General features: G+C 41.0%; 1 protein-coding gene across 1 annotated transcript in view; it reads left to right on the top strand.

Moving 5' to 3' along the window:
- VWF (von Willebrand factor) overlaps positions 1–18,216 on the top strand; it is a 144,822-nt gene that overhangs the window by 101,409 nt on the left and 25,197 nt on the right. The window contains exons 37-43 of the mRNA XM_069806803.1: positions 140–481; positions 7,085–7,290; positions 11,178–11,280; positions 11,390–11,464; positions 11,999–12,103; positions 12,585–12,790; positions 14,136–14,285. Of these exons, the coding sequence (XP_069662904.1) occupies positions 140–481; positions 7,085–7,290; positions 11,178–11,280; positions 11,390–11,464; positions 11,999–12,103; positions 12,585–12,790; positions 14,136–14,285 (1,187 nt within the window). The remainder of the gene's footprint in view (positions 1–139; positions 482–7,084; positions 7,291–11,177; positions 11,281–11,389; positions 11,465–11,998; positions 12,104–12,584; positions 12,791–14,135; positions 14,286–18,216) is intronic.

Below are 18,216 nucleotides of genomic sequence, written 5' to 3'. Positions count from 1 at the left end.
CATTCACTCATTCCTCTTCCCCCTGGCATTCACCAAGTGGCCCCAACCAGCTCTGTCTGCCCTGTGCCTGTCTTCTCTAGGTTTATTTTATTGCTGACTGTATCCAGACTTTTTCTTTTCCTTTTACTCCCTCTCCTAGGGGTGTGTGACCAGAACCATGTCAACGACTTCACATTACGTGATGGCTCTGTCACTCCTGACAGCACCGTGTTTATCCAAGATTGGACAGTGGAAGAGCCAGGAAAGATCTGTGAAATCCGTAGAGAAGACAGATGCTCTGAGCACACAACGAGCCACTGCCGCTTTCTGCTTTCTGATCGGTTTGCAGAGTGCCACAGGATATTCTCCCCCAACATGTTCTACGAGGCCTGCGCAGAGACCAGCTGCTATGAGGATGAAGCCTGCGAGATGATAACTTCCTACGCTCACATCTGCAGGGAAAATGGGGTCTGCGTAGACTGGAGAACACCTGAGTTTTGTCGTAAGGGGTTTAGTCTATGTTAAAACTGATACAGAAACTGTCTTAATTGGTGATGGTGATGACAGTGACCACCTTGTCAGTGTATACTAATTTTTGATTGCTGTGTAATGGGGCAGAAGTTCCAGATTGAGTTTCCCATACAAGTCATATTGCAGATCTAATAAGTGGTTTGTCATCCACTAAGTGGCATGCCATGAAAAAAATGTTTCTTTGTAAACTGCTAACTAGTAAAATGCAAGGTAGTTATGCGAGGCTAGAGGGATAACCTATGAAATAAAAATACTGTGAAAGCCGTGTACAAGTAAACACAGCGATGTGATAGTACCCGACTCTGCAGTCACCGAACCACCGTGGGGCCAGGTTTGGACCAAGTCTGCTCCGATTCTGCCAGGCAGTTTTAGCTGCAGATATCCTTGCTTTGGTACAGACATTGGAGGATCTGTACAAGGCGGCCAGGGAAGCTCATAATTTGGACTAGTGGAATTGCTTCCCAGCCTGTCACTCTTGTAGCTGCACATAGTGGCACAAAATAAGACTTTTCTCTGTAATAGTTTCACAAATTCCCTACGTTCCAACCAAAGCCTAGACCTTTCAGACCATGATGGAAGAGCCAGTGTGATTTTAAGCTTCTGCTGCACTGAAAAATGGGGAAATGGCCACTCTCTGTGGTGTCTTCTCTTGCTAGCACATGCTAGCTACACTGATCAAACCAGCTGTAATTTGCTTTGCAAATCTGGTTCTCCTTCTGGCTGTGTTTTCACTTGTGTTTTGGAAGTGATGATTTTGTGCTGTGAGAAAGCAGTATAGCAGGGTGTGAGTCTTGCAAATTGCTCAGAGCCCAATAGAAGCAGGACAAGCATGCTAGTGCTAAATTCAGATGCTTGTTGCTTTGTATATCTACTCCCCTAAATTTTTACAGACATAAGAAGTTCTGCCCTATCTTCCTGTTTCTTTTTTCTTTTCTCCTGATAGCCTGATTACAAGTCATACCTAAAGATCTGCAAAAAATGCAACATATAGTTAAATACAAATAAGTAACTCTTGAGGTGGTGTTATTCTACACCTTCTCCTGTTAGCCTGTCTGCAGTGATGGTTGCAGACGTTCAGAAACACTCACAGTGTTTCTGTTTTAGTCAAGTATCTGAGGTGTGTATGTATGTAGGCATTTTCTGTCCCAGTTAGCCTCTTATATAGTGTCTTGATATCCCAGTTGGTTTTCAAATCTCCTGCCTCTCCAGTTTAGTCGGGTCTTGTTGTCGTGCTTTCTTTCCCTCTTGCTGCCCGGATACTTTTCATTTCACAAGTGGAGAACCAGCATCCTAAAAGCATGATACCACAAGAACTCGGTACATGTTTTGGTTTTGTTCATGTTTTAAACTCAAGACTGAGAGAATGATGGGATAGCAAGTCAAGAATGTGAATGTGAATTTGGCCTGAACCTCCTGTTAGTGCCTTAAGTATCTTTCCAGGATAGGTTATTGAAGAACATGTTACTGTTGCAGACTGAATCTTTTAAGAGACAAAACAGTTTGGAGTATAGTCCTAGAAAACAGAGGGAGGATATTGCCAGCCATTTTCCAAATTTAGTTCTTCAGTCAGGCTTTGAAAATTGTAATGTCCAAGGCTGAATGTCAGTGGAGTACCTTAATAACTCTCTGCAGTTTTCAAATTCCCATCTTGTTAGACAGCATGTACAAGGATAGACAAAGAGTTGCCCGTTTTAAAACTAGTTGCATAAAACAGTCATTAGTGTTCTAACAATAGCATCATCATCTTCCTTCGAGCAGGTGCATGTGTGCAACTGCCAGAAATAAAATTGTCAATTACAGGGACATTATACAGGTTACATTAATGACTAAATAGAGAGTGCAGCTTAATCACTCTACCACTACATGTTGAATAACAATGCCGTGGTTCTGGAATATCTTGCGTCCCTCCCCCCACTCCAGTGAGTCCCTGTCATTTTTGTAGAGTTTGATTTGAGGTTTTGTCATGCCATATTGGGACATTTCAAGCAGTACAAGTCCTTCCTGACTGCTCTGCCTGGATGGGTGAATATACTCGCTGGAATATCTGATAAAGACAGGGCCTGTTCTCCATCCTGTGCTCATTCAGTTCCACTGCCTGAGTTTCCTTGGCTCTTTTTGGGAGGGTGGATGTGTCGAGTGCTATCTGGTAGACTCCAGCTTTGTGTCAATGGATGGAAGGAAACTTTACTCCAAGGTGGGAGTGCACAGTGAGGAAGATTATGTAGACTTAAGTTGCAGCAGCCTGTACCTTCCGATAGCCATGTAACCCTGAGGCATAGAATATGCACCTCTTGAGCAGGCTCACCCTCACAGTGAATGCCTGCTGAATAGGGTTTCCACTTCAATGACAGCATGGACTTTATCTTAATGTGAAGATCATAGGGATTTCTAACAAAGCACTGCATTGCTAATATTGACACGTTGGGATTCAGCTTTGTGTGGAGAGGAAGCTTTATTCACCTGGTAATAGGATTGTTTATATAGTGATTAATGAATGGACTGAGATATGTTCATTCTGCAGGTACACAAGAAATGGCAGCTTGTGTGGAGGTGACCAATTCAGCTTTGAACTGTGTAGCTCAAGTAACAGTAGCAGTCAGCAAATTTTGCTCAGAAAGCAGAAATACTCAGAAGATAAATGACAGCAGCAGCAGTTTTTAATCTTCATATGCTGATGTTTCCATGAGTGCTTCTCAGCAGCTCTTTAAGCTCATTTATATGCAGTGTGGACATGCTTTCTAGGTACTTGCCAAAACTGGCTTGCAGATGAATTAAATTGAGATAGGTAGTTGATGCTTGCATGGTGTATGAAACAAACCGCTAGCTGGTACTGCTCAGTAAAGCTGTGATTCTTTGAGGAGGATGCTGGTGGCACTCGGCAGCTGCAGGGATTCCTGGAAAAATATTTTGCTTGAAAACAACGTTTTTCATGAGCCATTCTGGTTGTTGGAGGCTTTTGTGTTTTGCCTTTCATTGGGTTGTTTTGCAGGTCCAGGTTAGAAAGCAAACGCATAACAGGCTGTGCTGCTCAACTGAGGGGCAGTGCCTGGCAGAGAAGCAAGAATGAGGGTCAGGAGAAGAGAGAAGCAATGGGATATGAGAAACCTTTAAACCACCTCTACACTGAGTGGAGCTACACTGAGATTATCTGCTGCTGTTTGTTCGCTGTGTAAGCAAGGCATGCTGGTGAGGACCGTAACAGCTGAAGGGTTTAAACCATGACTTGGAAATCAACAGTATCAGGGTGGCTTTACGACTGCCTTCAGCTGATCTGGGACGGTTTTCCTCTTCTACCTCCAGCCATGCATTCACGCTCCTTTTGCTGTGCTGGCAGTAGTCCTCATGTGCTGCTTGGTGAGCTGTGAAAACTGGTTGTAAAAGGAAAAAAGTGCCAGCAGGAAAGAGCAGCTGAGGTGAGGAGATTAGGGAAGAGAAGAGACTGCCCCTTTTGATGGCAGCACTGGTCTAAGTTGGTTTAATGTGGCCTTGAAACCACTCCAAAGAACATTGGAAAAACCCTTCTAATCAAATTCCTTTGAGAAAAGAAGACTGTTAAGAGAGGTTTAAGAAAACTGTGCCTGAGCAATGTGGGGAGGTTGACTGGCAGCTGATGAGCTATGGGCCCTGGTGCATTATTCATTCCAGCTTCATCAGCACTAGAGTTTTAGCTGTCCTTTTGGCTGCACATGACAGTAAGTCACAGTGGTGTGTGACCTCAGGAGCTAGCTAGCTAGCTGCTAAATTTGTGCTAAATTATACTACTGATAAGAAAGGAGTGGCATTGTTCCCTGAAAGGACACGTGCCTTTTTCCATGTATCACAGGCTTGAAAAACAGCCCTCCCCTAAATATCCATTTAGTACTTTAACCAAAGGTGCTCTGTCTTGTCTTTTCTGTTTAAGCCACAAAGTCAGAGTAAATCCCAGTGCAAACTGTCACTAGATCTTTCACTCTGAATTTAGGTGGTTTATTTTATTTTGATGGACTTGCACATTCTGTCGATCCTCATAGAGGTTATTTTCTCCCAACCAGTATCTACTAGGAATAGCGACTCTAATTTAAAGGAAAAATAAGAAGCTGAAGAAATGTCAATATTTAAATGTACCAGATGACCCTTTGAAATCATAGGTTTACAGGAAACTGTTTTGAGTCGTGTGTCGTCGTGTCCCCCCCCAGTTTTTCTTTTACTATTTTCTTCCCTGTTTGAAAGAAAAGACTGCTTTAATGGAGCCAACAAACAGAATACCATATCAATACGTGATCATAGCAGCATCGTACATGGTAGTATTTGAGGTAGCTTTCTTTTGAAACTAATTTGGTAGAAGAATTACTCTTCTATTACTTGCTTTCAGCCTTATTTCCACCTTTTGCTAGTACCTGTAGTCTTTTCCTTTTCATTCTGAAACAACAGGCATTTGAGGTGAGTGCTGAAGTAGGTAGCTAGGAGGGTGGCTTGTTGAAATACTTGTTTCTGAGGCTGATTGTTGGGAGCCCTTCATGCCTCCTCACATTCTATACCTCTGGCAGAAGTTTCCATACAACAAGCAGAGTTACCTGTAAGTCATGTAGGACCTGACCAAATCTCTGGAGCATAAGGGCAGTAATGTATTTGAGGCGGCTTTCCTCAATCACCTGGTTGTCATTGCACCAGTAGGATGAAAGGATGCTTAGGATGATTTTCCAGACATTGATGGAGTTTATCCCATCTCTTGACACTACTTATGCACATCTCATTCCCATGCCCCACAGGACAGAGGTGACTTCAAAACAGGGTCATTCATGGGAGCCCATTTAATATTTCTTTTGCAAAACCTAACCACCTCATTTCTTCATTCCTTGAAAAAAAAATTGCCATTTTACACAGGCACGCAGGCTTTTTGATAGTATATCTGGAGTCCAGGGCACGGTTCTTCACTGCGTTTTTCACACAGCTGGCTCCTTAATGCCAGCCAAAGAGGAGGAAGCAGAAGGGGCTATGCTACATGAAGTACATTAGAGGCTTGAGCATTGCTACTCATTCTGCTTGAGAGCTGTCCAGGTTCTATGCTGACAAGCATCAGCACTAAACTCTAAAATAAATTAATCTAATTTTGTGCAGAGAAGGTTTACTAGATTTGCTTTAGGGCTAGTGATAGGTAAGAAGGATGAAAGCCAGCGTGCTGAGTGTATTTACTAACACTAGAATAAAAAGTAAATGACGCGCTACCTTAATAGGCTCTGTGGATGTATTTTCACACATTCATTAGAGCTGACGTGAGCCTGTCACAGGCAATAAGCACCGGTGCTTACTCGAGGCACCTTGTTTACAGAACTGTTTCTGGAAATGAGATTTTCTGGAGAGTGTAGTCTAGGTAGCTGCTAGTACAGGTTTATAAGCAGGCGATTTCTCCTATTTTACTTGGATAGACCTTTTTTGTGTTTTCAGAATCTAGCCAAAGCATTTCATGGTGGGACTGGACTCCCCATCAAGTTCCTGTGGCTTTTCAAATTCCTCTGCATCTGCTGAACTATGATGGTTATCTGCGCATACAACCATAGACTCCAACAAACCAGAAATGGATTTAGCATGGCTTGAAACAGAAAAGGGTTAACGCTAAAGACCTTTCATTTCTGTTTCCTTTGGCTGCTAAGAAGGGTGTGTGTAGACACTTCAGCTGATGAGTGCTTGTTTGGTTGGGATCTCAGGTCTTCATTCAGTAATTTTCTTTCAGTGTTTTTTGTCAGGGGACTGAAAAAAAGTTTTATAAACCTCACAGCAGTCACAAACTCTGAACTAAGAAACACTTTTCCTAATTGAAGCTGTAGAGAAAAATAAAGTAGGCTTAAGGGAGTACACAGAATGGAAGCTGTGTCCATAGGTTTCTTGAATAGCTGTAGCCTTAGTTTTGTGTTTGTTTTTAGAGACAATACCCTCAGTGTTGTGAACTCATCAGTAAAAATTTTGTGTTGGCTTAGGGGGGAATGCAACTTTCCTTGATTCAGTTAATTCTGTTAATAAGGTAATTCAGTTAATAAGATGCAGAAATCCAGCAGGTTCGGTTTTGAAGTACCAAAATGTTCTCTTTGTTAGCTTTCCTTAGTTGCTTAGGAACACTGCTGCCTATCAAGTTGTCAAAAACCCCTTTGTTCAACACTTTAGTCTGTCCTGGCTATCTCCTAGCTGTGCACTGTTACCAGTGCTTCTCTAAAACACGTAAAGGTGGTTCTAAATTCTTATATCTCTTGCCCAGTGTTGATAATAAAGTTAAGTAAGACATTCAGCTCATGTAAGCCATTGTATCATTATTCGGATAAGTCATACTTTGCTGATTCATGTGGTCTGAAAATGTGGCTTGATGATTTCTGCATGGACTGTAACTTAAGCAAATTCCTTCATTCACTTTGTATTGTGGATTTTGTTAGTTTTAAAAATGTATCTTCAGAGATGTTAGTGGCTGCAGAGGACAAAATATGTTCATCAGATGATGGCTTTCAAAAATCTGAACAGAATTCCAAAGAAAGTGTGAGTGGAAACATTTATCTGCATTTCAGATCTCTTTAGATAAAGAGTTTTTTTTTTTTCTTGTCTTCCTCAGCAATGAAATGTCCCACATATTTGACATATGATCACTGCCACAAAGCCTGCATAAACCACTGTGAGAATAGTACCAAACTCAGTGTCTGCAAGGATTATCCCACAGAAGGCTGCTTCTGTCCAGACGGACAGGTGATTTTTAATGACAGCTGTGTTGATGAAGAAGTCTGCACACAATGCATCAGTGAAGATGGCACGCACCATCAGGTAACGATATACTTAGCAGCTTACCTTTGTGAGTGGTTGGGGTTTGTACTTTTTGCAAGTAGATCTGTCTTATAAGTCTAACTATTTTCCCCTTTGGATACTTTATTTTCTAGCTCAGTTCCTCATAACCGGCCGGCTGTCAGCCCCATGTAGCTCCCCTAGTGTGAAATTGGCTGGGACGGATATAAAATTCACAGCTGGGACTGTACAGACCCGGAAATGCATGACAAATTTGTGTGGAGGGAGGGCTAGAGGGAAGAGAGGAGGGATGGCATAAGTCAACATTTACCGAGATGAAACACCTCTGTTCAGCAGACTTTTACCAGTAATGACAATTTAATCATAAATCGGGAACCTTTACTTAAAATGTATTGTATTGTCTTTGCAAAGCTTACTGAAATATTTTCAGTGGCGGTGGAGACCAAGACAACCTTATGGCAAATTGTATTAGCCTACCTCCTTTTCTTGATGAGAAATATTCCTTTGATGAAATTCATCCTTTTAGTTTTACAGAAAATCCACTTTCCTCAGCTAAGGCAGACGTCTCTGTGGCAGAATAGGATTGGGAAGAGCTATGGGTGCTGGGTGCCAGACTGCAGTGGAAGAGACTGTTGATTTCCCTTTTGGCATCACACAGCGGGTCTGCGAGCTCCTCCCTGTGTCCCCTCTTCCAAGTAACAGGGGTTGTTCCTCTTCACCCCCAGCTACTCAGCTCAGGGAGTTTTCACCTTAGTCAGCTAGTCCTCTTAAATCTGCAGTTTTAGTTTGTTTGCAGTTTTGTTATAGGACTTTAAGAAGAAGGGACTATTTTATAGGCTTTAGATTCTTAAGGAGGTTTTTTGGATGGTCTTACCATACTGAGTAAACTTGTTGTCAAAGACATAATCGTTTTCGTAACAGATCTTCTGTAAATAACAGAAGTCTGTGTGTGTGTGTGGATAGTCTATTCTTTAAGTAAAAAGGTACATTTAAAAAAGTAAACGAATGTATGTACTCTGAATAGCTTCATTTTACACACTCAAACTTAGATTCATGTTTTGTTCAGCAAGAAATGTGTTATAAACATTTAGTTGAGCTGAAAGGAAGCAAAGACTATTTGTGGCTGAAACATCTCTTTTAAATACTGTTTGCATTGACAAACATAACGACAAAAGCATCAAAGTTAACAGAGCAAACACCTTGCTTTAGGTGAGAGGGTACCAGCAAGCAATGAACTTGACTTAGTGAAGCAAGTGTTCCAGGCACCGCTTTGCCAGTCATACTGGCAAGAGGACGTACTCTTTGTAAGAGTTGTACTGGTTGCAGCTCTGCCCTGGGAGCCCCGCGGGTGTCTGTGCAGCCTGTTCCGGCACAGGATGGGTCCACATGGGTCCGAGGATCCCACTTTGCCATGGCTTGGGCCTTGGTGCTGCTTGCTGGTGCTGCCAAAGCACAGTGCGTTGAAAAAGTATTCACTAAATATGATTCTGAGGGTTTCCATGCTGCTGGGCAAAGGGCTGGTACAGGAGCCTAATAGCATTAAGCCCCCTCCTCAGGTGTATGTACCCTATGGATTTTGGCAGTGAGAGGGAAGACATAGGGGAAGTGCGTTCTTTCGTTCCACAACTGCATTATCATGCATCATGCATTATCCACATGACTTTTTTCCAAACAAAAGGTTAGAGTTTTCTGAAGGATTGAGTACATGGACCTTGTATTAGCTTTTATTTTAAGGTTAGAGCATCTCTATACATATGGCCACGGTCTTTTCTTTGTGTTCTGTTTTAAATACAGTATCATTGGATTTGTGTAGTGCTTATAGAGTTGGTAAAATGGAAGGAAAAAACCCCATAATTTTTGTAGTAAAAAGAATAGAAAAACCCCTAATTTTTTGTCTCGAAGGAAAAAATAGCTTGCAATGTATGTAATCACTGCCCTAAACACAGACTAATTGTGCACAACTCTTGGTGACCCTGACAACTCTAGTTATGGTATGATTATGATTCTCTATGAAATGGTTATTGCAAATGCAGATTAAAGTCTAGGATCTGTGTGCCTTAAATCCCTGAATCCTCAGGCAATGCAGTGCATTTTCCATTTAAATAATTGTTTCAAGCCCTCGTGGAGAAAAGCTCAGTGCACATCTTGGGAATAACGTCTGCAGTGATACGTCCTTGTTTCTGCAGAAGTTCTGAAATTCATGAGTTGTCGCATGCTCCTTAATGGGGTTTTAGCTCTGAAAACCTCTTGTCTTTACCCCAATGGCAAGGCTTAGATGCAGCTGCTGTGTGGATGGGGAGGTGGAGGGCAGGGGAGGATCAGCTCACACAGCCGTTTTGCGTCTCCACCATTGCAGGATTAGCTGTGTGAGCAATACAACAGGCAGTGCAACTGGTGCTGGGTTATGATTTCCTTAACCCCCTTCTTTCCCTCTGGTGTTCATTCCTCTGTTCCTTTCTACCCCAGATTGTGCTTGGGCTTACGGGATTCTCAGTATCAATTCTCGGTATCTCAATAGAGCTCTACCGTGCTATCTCTTGTCATTTCTTCTGGTATTAGAAAGACGCTCCTACTTATGTCGAAGCAAACCTGTGTGAAAATCAAGACTGCTGAAAATGTTAGAGCAAATGTTGTGATTCTCTTTCTCTGTGTCTTGAAATGCCCACATGCTTTTCACATCATCACCTGCAAATGCAGGCATTCTCTATCAGCTGCCTTCTCAGGACTTTTTAACCCTGAGGCCATCGAAAGCTTTGGCAGAGGGTTCCGAGTTGTTTTTCCAAGCCCTGAGATAATGTTCTTTACTAGCAATACATCGATGCAAGCTTTCTTTGACTAAAATAGATGTCCTATGGATTAACTGACCCTATGCGATTTGGTTCCTAAGCTTTGTTAAACCTCTGGTTGGCTTGTTCTAGCATGCCTGGTGTCTTATCCTTGCCATCCTGTAAACCTTTGAAAGTAAACTGTCTTTTCAGACTCCCACGATGACTTAAAATACATAGATATCTCTGGTACAGGTTGCAGTATGCTTAGATATTTCCTTCCTTCCTTCTAAGGGTCTCAGCATACTGTTATTTTTAAACTACACTCCAGAGTGTTCTGGATGACACCTTTTCCCTTTGTGGCACCCTAACCTACTCTGCATCTTTTCACCCAGAACCTGGACAGATTGTGCAAATTAACGTTGTCCAATAGTGCATCTTTTCACTCTTACCTCCCTATTCACATGGGTGTTAAATGTAACTAGTTCTTCATAGGTAACTACATCTTTAACATCAATAATTTCCCTCTCTCTTATGAGAAGCAGCAGTGGCTGAATAATGATACACTTTACTGGCAGTTTCTGAATGTGCTTATTACCTCCAGGTAATCACTGCAGTGATGGTTTCAGATTTGGGGTTGCTCTAGTGCTTTTCCAGTCTTCAGTCCACTGGGAAATCAATTGATGACACCCCACATATTCTTAATAAAAAATATGCACTGTTTATTTCTCTGTGTTTAAGTACTACTAATTTGGGAAAGCAGCCACTTCTATGTATTTCCCAAAATATTGTCATTTCCCTTATTACCATTGAACACCTAATCATGGTATGTAGTTGCACGAGTCCACTGTTACTCACAATAGCCTGCAATTGCATTTATACCATCTGAGCATTTTTCATGCTTAAAACAATAGTAATTCCTCATCCCATTCATGCACTCTTTACATCTTTTGCTAAACTGGTACACTACAGTAATTTCAGAATTATGTGTCTCCTTAGGTTCTTACTGTTAACAGAGCAACCAACCAATCCTACATAGAGCCTTTTGGGTTTCCAAATTAATGTTACTCACCCACTCCCATTGCTAACGTACCAGTGACCAGAATATTTGATTTCTAACAATCTGGGTTTCTTTTCATGCAGCACATGGAAACATGGATTCCCACCAATGAGCCTTGCAAGATCTGCACATGTCTTGATAACAAGAAAGTAAACTGCACGGTCCGACCTTGCCCTACTGCCAAACGTAAATTAGTTTTACTCTAAGTATGATTGGACTTGAATTGATGTTTTTGTTACCTAGTTTTCTAGTTCTTATCCAAACTTGTTTTATGGATGTTTTCTTCTTACTCCAGCTGTTCAGTGTGGTCCCTGTGAAGTCCCTCGTCTGCGCAGGGACCCTGGCCAGTGCTGCCCCGAGTATGAGTGTGGTAGGTTCTCATAAACTGTTGGAATCTTCTTGGTCCATGTTTTTACCAGATGCTTCAAAGGTATACGGTCCCTCTTTTAATTTAGTGCAATGGTCCATTTTTGAAACCACTGAATGACTATACAGTCATCTGTGTGGAACAATAAACAACTCCCGAGGATGTGAGTCTCCATTCACTTCCAAATTGACTTTGTCCCTCTTTCTGTAAGAGATGAGGAAGGGAATGGAGCAATTTGGTTTTGTCTGAATGACATTAGAATGGTCTTTTTCCAAGTAACTATTTTTGCCTGGTCTATATTTGCACATTAAATATAACATTAGAACCTTAATCCTCATAACCCAAGCTTGAACTGTTCCCTAAGCTATTTTGAAAACAAACTCTGACCTGCTGAACTCTAACTTACTTCATATTTTAGGATAGCAATTGAGTGTGGGGAAAAAAGTTTCATGGGAATGTGCATGTGTGTGTGTGTCTTTTCTTGAGGACTAACTAGTCAGGCATGGTCTTAAACACTCTCTCAACTTCTCTTCTTAGTCTGTGATCTGGTTTCCTGTGATTTGCCTCCTGCCCCTGTCTGTGAGTTTGGCTTGCAGCTTGCTCTGACCAACCCTGGAGAATGCAGACCAAATTACACATGTGGTAAGATATTTTCTTTTAGCAGGGAGTGACACTGGAACATTGCATTTGAGCAACACTGACAACTTCCTTTAGACATTACTTTTCCCCTCTGAAAGATTTAGTTTTGGAGCCAATGGACATGTAATGATTTCACAGACTTGGAAGAAGGGTATTGTTGGCACTTTCCAAGTACACTTTTGAATTAAGGAAAAGAGAAACACTTTACTCTTGGACATGTGTGCTCTGACCCTTATGCTTATTTTATAAATCTTTTTGATTGTATATGAGACAAGAATTTTTTTGGCAGGGTAGGAACTTTTCCTGAACCTGTAGCACAATCTTTGACCTGGATCTTTTATATCTGCATTACTTCTTAGTCTTTAAGTAGATTTATAATAGGCTGCAGTAGCAATTAGTGCCTTGCTGCCAGAGAACCGTCTTGTTCACTCGCAGCACTCTGAAATGCTGTGTGCTTGACATGGTACCTACCTTTTTTTGCTAGCGTGTAACAGAGAAGCTTGCAGCTTAGTTCAAAGACCTTCCTGCCCACCGCATCGAGAGCTGACTGTTAAGAAGACCGAGTGCTGTGATAAATATGAGTGTACCTGCAGCTGTACGAACTCAACAGTGAGCTGCCCTCTGGGGTATCTATCCAGATCTGTCACCAATGACTGCAGCTGCGTATCTACCACCTGTATTCCAGACAGGGTAAGGGGAACGAAGTGTCATTTCCACATATGAAAGTATCTTTTATGTATAGAGTGGTAGCACTAAAGTAAGTGGGTAGCTAGGTATTAACAAACCCTCAATGAGACTACCAGATAATGATGCCAGGGTATTTTTAGTTTACATGTGTCTGACAGAAATACACTATTGCATCACACTGTTGCTTGTTTTGCTCCAGTCATTTATTCTGACATAAATAATCCATTTCTTGTGACTTTGAGATAATCAGATTATATATATATATATGAAACCCCAAACCATTTGAACCTTCAAGGTCGCTCAAGCATTAGGAATTTCAGAGGTAATTTTTAAATTTTTTATTTGTTTCTGGATAACGGAGCTACGTGCTTTTGGATCAGTACAGTTAATATATATTCTTTCAATCCCACACTAACTTTATTGAAATATTTGGCTCACCTTAGATCTAAACTCCTTGTGCCCATTGATTACATTTGCCTCTCCTGAGGAGGCATTGTATCTTATATGAACTATATTGCCGCTTTTAAATTTTTGCCAAATTACTACCTGACTCTGTTAAAGCTTCACCAGGATATATTTTTCCTTATTTTGCCAACCTTTTATTAAGTTGTTACATTATGTTAACCATTAAGATAAGGTTGCTTAGAGAACAGGTTGCAGGCCAGTGTAACCTTTTCATTGAAGCAACCTTATCTAACAGCTTAACATAGGGTTATGCTGTCTGGCAGCTCAGGAGATCTAGCCTTTATTTTCTGTTGCTAAGTAGTTCATGACCTTGCATAAGTCATTTTATGTCTCTGTGACTTATTTGCTATATCTATAAAAATAAACGATGTTCATCTCTTTAATAACATGCTATAAAATTTACTAATAGGAAGTGCAATATAAGAGATGGCACTACTTTTGTGGTAGCTGTGGTGGCCTAAGGATAAAGGATACAAGAGAATGAATGCTTGTAACTCAAAGCAGGATCTTTTCAGATCAGATGATTTAGCTGGAAGAAGTTTTGCATGAACAGCTCCTTCTACAGGACTCACTGGTTATTATCTCTAAATATTGGGTCACGTTATAACTCCAGGGAAACTGAATCAGACCGTGGGCAATTCCACTGACTGCAGATAAAATTCTCCAATTTATTCTTTATAAAAAAGCAGCTTTGGTTGCACTTATTTTCCTTTCCTCAACAGAGTGGCCACAATTTTAAGACCTGTAGCATTTCTGCTGGGTTCAAAATATTCAGTAAAATTTATGGTGGGTTTCACATCTTAAAAAGCAGCCTTTTGGAGCCAGCAGTGTGCCCTTACAGCAGCAGTGTGCTCCTTCATGTATTAATTCTTGCATTCAATAGGTGTGTGTGCACAACAACATAGTCTACCCCGTTGGGTCAACCTGGGAAGACGGTTGCAGGGAATGCTCTTGCACTGGTATGAGGGATGATGTTACAGGACTTCAGATGATGGAGTGTCACGACAAAGCATGTGACGTGTTCTGCTCTCGGGTGAGTAACATTTAAACTAGTGCATTAGCCAGCAGAGCCCTGATGGGGATCTGAAATGATTACTTTTAAACCTGCATGTTTAGAGAAACCAGAGAAAAATAGAAAATAAGTGTTGTAGCAACGAATTATCTTGGGAACAGAGTCTAAGAGGGCCTGAACATTACTGACTTTATTTTAGGGTTATTGTTTTAGGATCGTATCCTGCTGCCAAGGAAATCAGTGACAATTATATTTCAATAAAAGGAGAACTGTATCCTGAAATGTCCATCATTTACACTGCTTGCACAATAAGTACTCACGATGTCTGAAGTTCAATTTCAAATGACTGTTCAAGCTGAAGTTCACTTGCTGAAGAGAACATTTCAGATCTGTCTATTGCTCAGCTCTGCCCATTATAGCAGTAATAACACCACATGCTGTGGCCTTTATTATGCTCAGACATCTGCTACATGCTATAAAATTATGTGGTCTACTTTTGGAAGCCCGCAAAAGAAGTATGAGCTGCTTTGTTATATTGACCTAGCTGGTCAAACAGGAGGAGACAGATACTTGGTACAAAAAGTTGGTAGAAGAATTCTAGAAGGGTCAAAGGAATTGGTTAAAAGTCAGCAATACTTGACAGCATTATAGATTAGAAGGCTTTGACCATAACATGATTTGTGCAAATAAAAGCTCAAAATGTTTTTTTATACTTCCTTTAAACTACCCAATTTACATTCCTAACACTCCTCACCTTAACATAATATGGAGAATAAGGAAGTAAAAGATCACTGTAAAATTAAATGTGATGCCCTAGAGTTGAATTTTGCTCTGGTATCAAGCACCTTGTACCCATAATCCCTGAGCATTCCCATGCCCTTGCTTCATGAGGTTAGCATGGATGGGTCAGTCAGTGAGGACAGTGGAAACACACAGCTTGGGGCTGCAGAAAAAGCAGATGGCAGAAGAGGTTGCCCACCCCAGTCAAGTGCTGAGAACCCGCACCCCTTACCAACTGCTATGTGGCCAGAGAAGTTGTGCTGCAAACATCAGAGGCTACCACAAATGCATTTTTGCCTCTTCGTAAAGCTTTCAGTATATATGTGGATTAATTGAGGTTGTTCTTGATGGTATTAGCCAATTCCATTCAGGAAAAGGTACATCTGACCTGAAGCAGCTCCTCCTTAGGCTGTGGTCTGGTGCGTTCACAGTCTGCAAGTTCAGTAGGCTCTGTGGGGTCCATGTGGAGCAACTAGATGGGCTGTCTGGGATGCAGAATATTCTCTGCAGGTTTTTTGCTGACCCAGGGTTTTCCCCAGGGGTTTGTTCTTCCCTGAACTGTGAAGTGAAGCCCAGAAGAAGCTAATTTGTTTTTTTCTGCAGTGCGGAAGCAAAGATGAGCTAGTTAATGCTATTCAAATCTCCAAGTTGCTTTTAAAATGTTTGTGTTAGGCTATATGTGGCATTAGCCCCCACAAAAGTCAAACAGTTGACTAAGCAGCAAGTGTTTCCAAATGTGTGTTGTAACATCAGTGCTTTCAGTGGTCCAGTAGCTGATAAAAGTCCGCATATTGCTGATAAAAGTCTGCATGGTGGCCTGTGACTCAAGAGACTGCCCTGGTGTCATTACAGGTGACCAGCTGGAATTGGGCAGTGGGAAATGCAAAGGGCATACGACAGCAATAACTGCAAACCCCTTTAACTAAGAGGGGCAGGTGCTGCTTCTGTGTTTGATTCGCTGTGCTGACTGGGATGCTACTGCAATGTTCTGGGTTTTCTAGTGCTGCATGTGAGACAAGATTCACTTGCTTTTTTTTTCTGCTCCAGGAGTAGCTTTTTCTCGTCTTGCTGGAAATACAGTGAATCTCCAAACAAATGTCATGCACATTTCCCTCCTCCACTGAGTCTCCAAATCTTTGCAGCCTGTTTTGCACTATTCTTCCTAAACCTTTTCACTGGTTTTAAGAAGTCTGTCTCTTTTTTGGAATGAGTCCCATTTATGCAGTTGCATTCAGAACAGAGACTAAGAAAAATCATGCGTGATATCTCTTCTTCCTCCTTGCTTTTGTTCAGTTACATTTGGAAGAAAGGTCTTCATTAGCATACCTTGTATATACAGCCACAAGAAGTTAGAGGTCTTCTTTTGGCTTTTGGAAATACATTATTAATAACATGTCTGGGAGTCAAAGACTGATCTTGGGCATAGGGCATATATGTGCAGCACCTCACAGCTGAGTTAATGTTGTTGTAGAAACCCTGCATTATCTGACTTGTTTTAAGTTCTTGTTTGAATTTACACTAATAGGTATTTTAAAACAGTTAATCATGCATTGAAATTTGACTATGAACATTTCAATTAAGCAAACCAATATCTGAAACACAGTTCACTTTTCTGAACTCCAAGTTAATTGTGCCTTGGTTTTCAAAGAATTTCAAATGCCTTAATACCACTATATTTCAGTATCATTTAACTTACAGCCTCTGTATCAGAACAAGGCTGGACAGTATATATGTATGTGCACTTGAGAAGATGTGAACAAAATATAAGCTTTTTTGAATAACATTTTCCTCTGCTGTGTCTTAAATACTGTATAATTCCCTAGGGCCAGAGCAAAAACCCAATCCATTAAAAAACCAAACAAACCAAACTAGTGCTCTTTCTGCAAGTGTAGAGTTTGGTGAGAAAGCTTGAGGATGCCCAATGCAGTGAAAACCATGAGGGTAGGCGTGAGAACTTTCAGCTATTGCGAGAGAATCCCTTTGGTTTCCATTTGTAGAAGAGACTTGTTTCTAGTATGGCAATTATTATGCAATATTAGATCTAAAGTATCTGTGGCTCTGTTTGGGCTCCTAGCCATAACTTTATTAATAATTTGTTATTCTAATAAAGTATCATTAATGCAGAGCTACAGTTTCTTGACAAATCAGCCTTCAGCATTGCAGTGTCAAAAAGCTTTTTTAAAACAAAAAAAAAGCCTTGGTGGAAACCATGCCAGTTCTTTTTGGGAATTTGCCATTTCTTCTGCTCCTTTAATGGTTGTCAAAGTTGTACAACCAAAACTGTAGCTGTTGGAGAATGTGGGTAGCTCAGTTTTTCTTTGTCCTTTGCTTATTCCTGATTCAGTGGATATACATATCAAGGACTGCAGAAGTTCTGTAATCCAGTTTGAATTGGCCTTAAAGCTTATTTTTCAGTTCAGGTTAGATGTCATTGAAAGTTGTACTGACATTAAAGACATACTTTAATCATGGCTCATTACTAAGATGATGTTCAAATGCTCTGCTGCTCGTGGTTATTAATTCCATTGGCAGGTCTGAAAGTTGTGCAGTTATCATTGTCGACTGTGTCATCTGACTTCTGTGAAAACAGCTCACAGTTGTTTTTTTTAATCTAGCTACACAAAAAGAGAAAAAAACCCTAACACATGTACTAGGTCCTTCACCCTGGTGAATGAACGGTGCTACTGTTCTCCTGAGCATGACAAAATCAAACTCAAATCATACCTGTAATTTTGGAATGTAAAGAAATGCTCTGGAAAAAGAGTGGATGTTCCATGTAAATGACCCAATCCCACAGTTCTGCGAGGAGGTTCACAGCAAATAGAGACTTCTCACTTGCAAAGCAGATGTGGGTTTGCTTCATTATATGCCATAGTCCCCTCATTTTTCCTGTCCTCTTCTATCTTGCTCTTACCGAAGTTTTGAGAAAGCAGATAATAGCTGCAATTATTGCATGTGCCACAAGGAGGAGTGGTGTCTCCCTCCTGGAGCTTCAGAAAATATTTCTCTGAGAGTACATCAGACTACATCCCTTCAGAGAATCATAGTGATAAAACGGATAACAGCTTTCAAAACACCTTCAAAAATCACTAGTATACTAATGTGAAGGGAGCACTTGCTTTGCTTAATTCCTGTCAATGTTCTTGGAGTTAGGTACTTTGTAAGTGATATG

Source organism: Haliaeetus albicilla, chromosome 19 (genome assembly GCF_947461875.1).
Source record: "Haliaeetus albicilla chromosome 19, bHalAlb1.1, whole genome shotgun sequence".
In the NCBI taxonomy this organism is placed as follows: domain Eukaryota; kingdom Metazoa; phylum Chordata; class Aves; order Accipitriformes; family Accipitridae; genus Haliaeetus; species Haliaeetus albicilla.
Note: the sequence above shows the minus strand (reverse complement) of the source record. Positions and strands in the feature narration are given on the sequence as shown.